General features: G+C 36.9%; 1 protein-coding gene across 1 annotated transcript in view; it reads left to right on the top strand.

The window, feature by feature from the left end:
- Nucleotides 1-2012: 2012 nt before the first annotated feature.
- The window catches only part of LOC126419439 (sentrin-specific protease 1-like), a 34977-nt gene continuing 30989 nt past the window's right edge, over nt 2013-6000 (top strand). Inside the window, exons 1-4 of the mRNA XM_050086626.1 lie at nt 2013-2035; nt 4388-4592; nt 4682-4804; nt 4886-5023. Coding sequence (XP_049942583.1) covers nt 2013-2035; nt 4388-4592; nt 4682-4804; nt 4886-5023 — 489 coding nt within the window. The remainder of the gene's footprint in view (nt 2036-4387; nt 4593-4681; nt 4805-4885; nt 5024-6000) is intronic.

Below are 6000 nucleotides of genomic sequence, written 5' to 3'. Positions count from 1 at the left end.
AATCAGATGGGAAAAATTGGTTTTTAATTGTCCTGAGGCCAAAAACCAAATGAAAAGCATAAATCACATTGGTTTTTAATTGTCCTGTGGCCGAAAACTGCATAAAAAGTACCAATAAAATTCAAATTGGATTATTAATTTCCATGTGGCTGGTGCAAAACGTGTTCAGTATGCTGTCTTCCATTTTCTTCAAGTTGAAATTGAGCAACAGAATGTTCCAGAACTGATCGAAGTGTCTCCAGGGTCATGTTCAGAATGTGTTTCACAGTATGTGCCTTCAATGCAGCTAACTTTACAATTGGAACACTGGACACAACATCTTTCAAATAGCCCCACAGCCAGAAGTCACACGGATTAAGATCAGGTGATCAGGATGGCCAGGCTGTAGGGAAATGGTGGCTGATAATTCTAGCATTTTTGAAATGGCGCTTCAGCAGCTGCTTAACTGGATTTGCAATGTGCAGAGATGTGCCATCTTGCGTAAAAATGAATCCATCCACACATCCATGTTATTGGAGAGCTGGAATGAGGCGGTTGCACGAAAGACACTCATAGTGATTACCAGTGATGGTACAGGTAACTGCACCGGAAGCACATGTCTCTTCAAATAAACATGGCCCTATGATAATAGATGCCATAAACATGCACCACACAGTGACCTTTACAGTATGAAGTGGTACTGGTTGATCTATGCTGGATTTTCCTTTGCCCACATTTGACAATTCTGTGCATTGACATGTCCTGTCAGAAGGAAGAGTGCTTCGTCTGTCTACAAAATCTTCCACAATTAATCATTGTCCACTTCCATACAAGCAAGAAATTCTAAATCAAAGGTCTTTCTTGCTGACAGGTCAACAGGAAGCGACTCTTGCACATGGGTAAGTTTGAATAGATAGCAAAGAAGAATGTTTTGTAGGATTTTAGGTACCATGCTCACAGGTATGTCCAATGTTAGGGCAATCCTCCATGCACTACATGTTTGCACACCACCACTCATCTCCTCCAGCATTGCTGTGGCCACTTCTTCCACTGATGTTGAATCTGTTCATTTCTTCCTTTTACCAGGTTGCACACCAAAATAGACCATCTTTTTGAATTTCCGAATCATTTTCTTCAGACCAACGGCAGTCATCAGACCAATGTCGATTTTTCAGACCCTTCAGTTTCCAGAACTTCTGCAGAGTAACTTGTGCACAGTCATCATTCTTGTAATACAGCTTTACAAGCTGAGCGCAATCCTGCATTTAGACAGTCATGGCAAATGTTGCAGATGCAATAGGAGGAAGAGCTGTGTATCTGGCATGTTTATACAAATTTCAACAATTTGAACAATTTTCACACTATTTTTTTTTTCTTCTGCCATACATTTTTTCCCCCCTTCCCTGATAATATTCCATTGCAATTTGACGACATTGTGACTAGTGGTGTTATTTCTACAGTGTTTTGAGAGTTTAACTTTAATTATAATCACCCTGTATATCAACTTTTTAGATGCTTGTATTTTAGAGGCTATTTTTGAAGTAATCACTCATTTTACTGATATATGCATGTAGTTATGCATTCTCAAAACTAGTAAATTTGCAAAAATTATGTAAACTTGTCTAATACTATTCTACTTAATGGTCCGGGGACATAAGTTTATTTATTTATCAATAAACACACTCAAACAGTCTTGAAAGTACATCAGAAATCAGTTTATCCTCCCTTTTTATGTATATGACGGTGTAATCAAACTACACCCAGTTATGCTGCTATAGCAAAGTTTACATTCCCGTAAATAAATTGATCTTGCGATTAGAATATATTACAGTTTTCTGCCACAAGAAGTAATTTTTAAATTTATTACATGCCAAATGAACAGCTAGAAACTCCTCCTTCATAACAGTAAACGGCTTTCCATGCTTCTGTAGTGCCTTATATCCAAAGGCTCTTGCCCTGTGTTCTCTATATTTATCTACAGTTCCCTTATTGTGGAACAAATGAGACTCCAACCCATTGCACTGCTGTGAGTCATGACACAGAATGGTTCAGTCAGGTCTGTGCAAAAATTTTACTTTCGTATATAATTCTATTAACCATGCCAAATACTACTTGGTAATGTTTGTTTGAAACCCAGATGGAGGTTTCTTTTAAAAGGTTCTTTAAACAAGCTGTGTTTAAAACTAATATACTGATTAACTTCCTATGGAACCCATAAAGCCAATAAAATGGTTTCAACTGCTTCTTTGCTTTTGGAACAGGAAATTTTGTGAGGGTTTAAACTTTTTTCTTGTCAGGCAAAATTCCTTCTTCAGTAATACTGCACCCAAAAGATAAAAGTTGCACTCTTTCAATGACATACACCCCTCCCCCTCACCTTAATTTCTTATGTAATTCCCCCAAACTTCCCCAGATTCTGTCAATAATTGAAACCTTAGCATCAGCAACATAGTGTTAACATACCCAAATGTTCCCTCCCCAAGACAAAAGATAATTCGTGAACAAACTTGGCTGTAGGCTAAAAGGTACAAATGTAGTATTGGAGCAGCTTTGGTGTATATAAATGCAGCATACTTTCTGGAATTCTGTTGAAGTGGTATTTGATGGAAACTGGAAGTAAATTTTGAACAGGTTACTAATTTTATATAGCCTGAACTGGTTACTAATTTTATGTATCCAAATGTTTGTGAACAATTCATTATTGTTTTCTGTGTCATCTGTCGCTTTTCAAACACTTCCTTGTCTTGAATCCAATACCAATCTTAACCCACCATCTACTCTTGACACAACCACCAGTCGGCTATTGTATTCAGTGCTACTCTTCCCAGTTACTCACCAACTCTCCATTTTTTATATTTCCCTCTGTGCTGTCACCCTCTTTGTGAATGGTACCTCAAAGTTTAATGAAAAATTGTGCAAGTGGTTACAGTTTTAGCTTACATTCATAATTTTTACTGTTCCGGCTTCTTGTCAAAAACAGTCTACAACAGTTCCCTTAATTGTAGTTTGGTTAGGACTAAACTTTTCTGCTTCCTCCAATTTAGCTTTATCTAAGTGACCTTGCTGTTTATCAATAGATTCTTCCCCATTATAGTCACCACCAGAGTATCATCTCTCATCAGCAAAAGTTATCCCCATGCCCACCCAATTTGTTATTGGTTTTGGTACAGTTTTAAATAATCAGTCATGTTTTTGAAGAAATTCTGCTTCTTGAGTTAGTGAATACCATGAAATCCTACTTCAGTCCTCATGAACCAGCCCACCCTTTTGCAAACATTACATCCCCAACAGAAAAGCATAAAACTAACTTTACTTTACAAGCTTACTATATTTACCAGTTGTTCCCCTCATTTTCACTCCTACCACAGGCAGTTTTGAAATCAAGACTGTTTCATTTTCTCTCTTATTTTCTGAGAAATTCCACTGATAGGACAACCACATCAAGTAAATAATTTCCTTCCAATTTTCAGTTTTTGCATAAATGTACTGATTTACATGTAAATCATATTCTTCATTCTTGGATGGCAGACTTTGGTCCATTGTTAGACTGCTAGGAAAATGCAATATTTCTGCAAAGGAGTTTACTTAGAAAACACATGTATGGCCCATCAAAGACTATTGCTAAGGTGCAAGAGACCCATATCAAATAGATCTAACACATGTTGTTGGACATAAACAAAAGAGGGCAGTGTGAATGAGCTTAAGTTTGACCAATGAACATTTGTCATTTAAATTACGGAAAAATCTGAACCAGGAGATTCTTGAACACAGATCTCTATCTCATGAAAGGCAACATAAAACTTGCAATATATGGGTAACTGTCTTAGTAAATACAAACACCTCAAGTGTTAATGGAATAGGCAAATACTTGATCCCTTTTATTTAGTGTCCAGTAGTAAAAACTGCAGTTCAGTACCTGCAGCTAAGTGGAACCTGCTTTTTGTATAGGTGTATGCACACAGATTTGTCCTCATAATGTGGAAATCCACAAAGTAGATTAGACTGATCATCAGAGATTGTCCATATATCTGATTTCATTTTATTATGGAATACTTATTCATGACTACAATAAATTTGCTGAAAGGTCAATAATCCTTGTTAGTATGTATGGATATCAGTGTACAGTTAGGGTGAGACACTGCTGACTTTTGTAATTCATGGGGTGTAGAAGGCACTTGTCTTATTTTCTGAATCCAATAATTTGCTTTTACAGAAATAAAATGCCTCTTTAATACCTCAGTACTGCTCTGAATCACCCCAGAAGGGTTTTTCCTCCTGTTTGCAAATTTCTTACCCATGCGAAATGAATTTCAATATGGTAGCAGAGATTTTGTTTACAGATGAATATGTATTTATTGTCCTGTAAACCATATACTCCATTGAGAGTATTCTTTTTTGTGCATTTCAGGAATGAGTTATTTGAATTCTTTTCTGGAAAATATAAGAGCAGCTCTGAAGTTGAGCTATGCACTGAGATAAATAAGAATCTGTACACTGAAATTCTTGAAGAAAGGATATGCAACTATATGAAAATAACAGATTCTGTTTCAAAAGTTATAGTTATTGATGAAAGTGCAACAGAGTCATACCCTCAGCTGACTCAAAAAATGCAGGTAAAATTTCAGCAAACAGTTCTAAGAGCTAACTTAGAAAAGGTACCTGTAATTATTATTAATCCCTATTAATCCTTTTTTCCATGCAGCAAATGGTTGCAGCAGCCCTGAGATCAGGGCCACAGTCTGAAGTTATAGTGGATGCATTCAACTTGAAAATAACAAGACATGACATTGGCACTTTAAAGAAAAAAAATTGGCTTAATTGTCAGGTGAAATATACCTTCTTGTCAATCAATACCTCCATCTTGTCATAAACTTACCCTGGATATTGAAACTGGTTCTTGTTATAGGTTATCAATTTTTACATGAGTCTGCTCACTGAGAGGGGAAAACAGAATGGATATCCATCAGTTTACACCTTCAACACTTTCTTCTTCCCAAGGCTGTACTCCAGTGGTTTTTCTGCAGTAAGGCGATGGACTCGGAAAGTAATAAAATAAATCATTACCTATAGTGCTTTCAGGGCTTATTAGTTTGTGTTTCATGTACTTCATTGATAAGTACTTACTAAAGCTTCTTACAGAGACTGGCAAATAGTAAATGTTAAGAAAGGGAAAAAAGGACTGGCCTAGGTGATGATTATTTTGAGTTGGAAGAGTAAATTACTGTATACTGCACCCTCAAAGTACAGTAGTTATTTTGACTATTGACAATCTCATGTGAGAGGAATTTGAGATATTTTGGTTTTACCATTCCAGTTACCCATAAATCATTGTAGTATGTACAATTATTGAGCTATATGAAATAAAATTGTTGTAACTCCTAAACAGTATGTGTTAGGACATTCAAAGTGCATGGTTGGCCACATGGCATGATGGGAATTATTATGCACTGTATGGTTTGATTTAGCAATGAAGCCCACTTTCATCTGAATATGTTCATCAATAAGTAAAATTAGTGCATCTGGGGGACTGAGAAACTGCATTTCATGATGCAGAAGTCTCTTCGCCCTCAATGGGTGACTGTGTGATATACAATGTCCAGTCACAGAATAATTGGTGTCATATTCTTTGATGGCATGGTAATTACTGAATGGTACATTAAGGTTTTGGAAGATGATTTCTTCCCCATTATCCAAAGTGACCCTGATTTCAACAAGATGTGGTTTATGCAAGGAGCAGCTTGATCCTATTGAAGCAGGAGTGTGTTTGATGTCCTGGAGAAGCACTATGGGGACCGAATTCTAGCTCTGTAGTACCCAGAGGCCACTGGCATGAACCTCAATTGGCTGACATATTATTCAGATCTGAACACATGTGACTCCTTTTTGTGGACTTATATTAAAGACAAGGTGTACAGCAATAACCCCAAAACTATTGATGAGCTGAAAACTGCCATTCAGGTGGTCATCAGCAGCATCAATGTTCCAGTGCTTCAGTGGGTCATGCAGAATTTAACTATTCAC

This window comes from Schistocerca serialis, chromosome 9 (genome assembly GCF_023864345.2).
Source record: "Schistocerca serialis cubense isolate TAMUIC-IGC-003099 chromosome 9, iqSchSeri2.2, whole genome shotgun sequence".
Classification (NCBI taxonomy): Eukaryota; Metazoa; Arthropoda; class Insecta; order Orthoptera; family Acrididae; genus Schistocerca; species Schistocerca serialis.
This window is presented reverse-complemented; position numbering and strand designations above follow the sequence as displayed.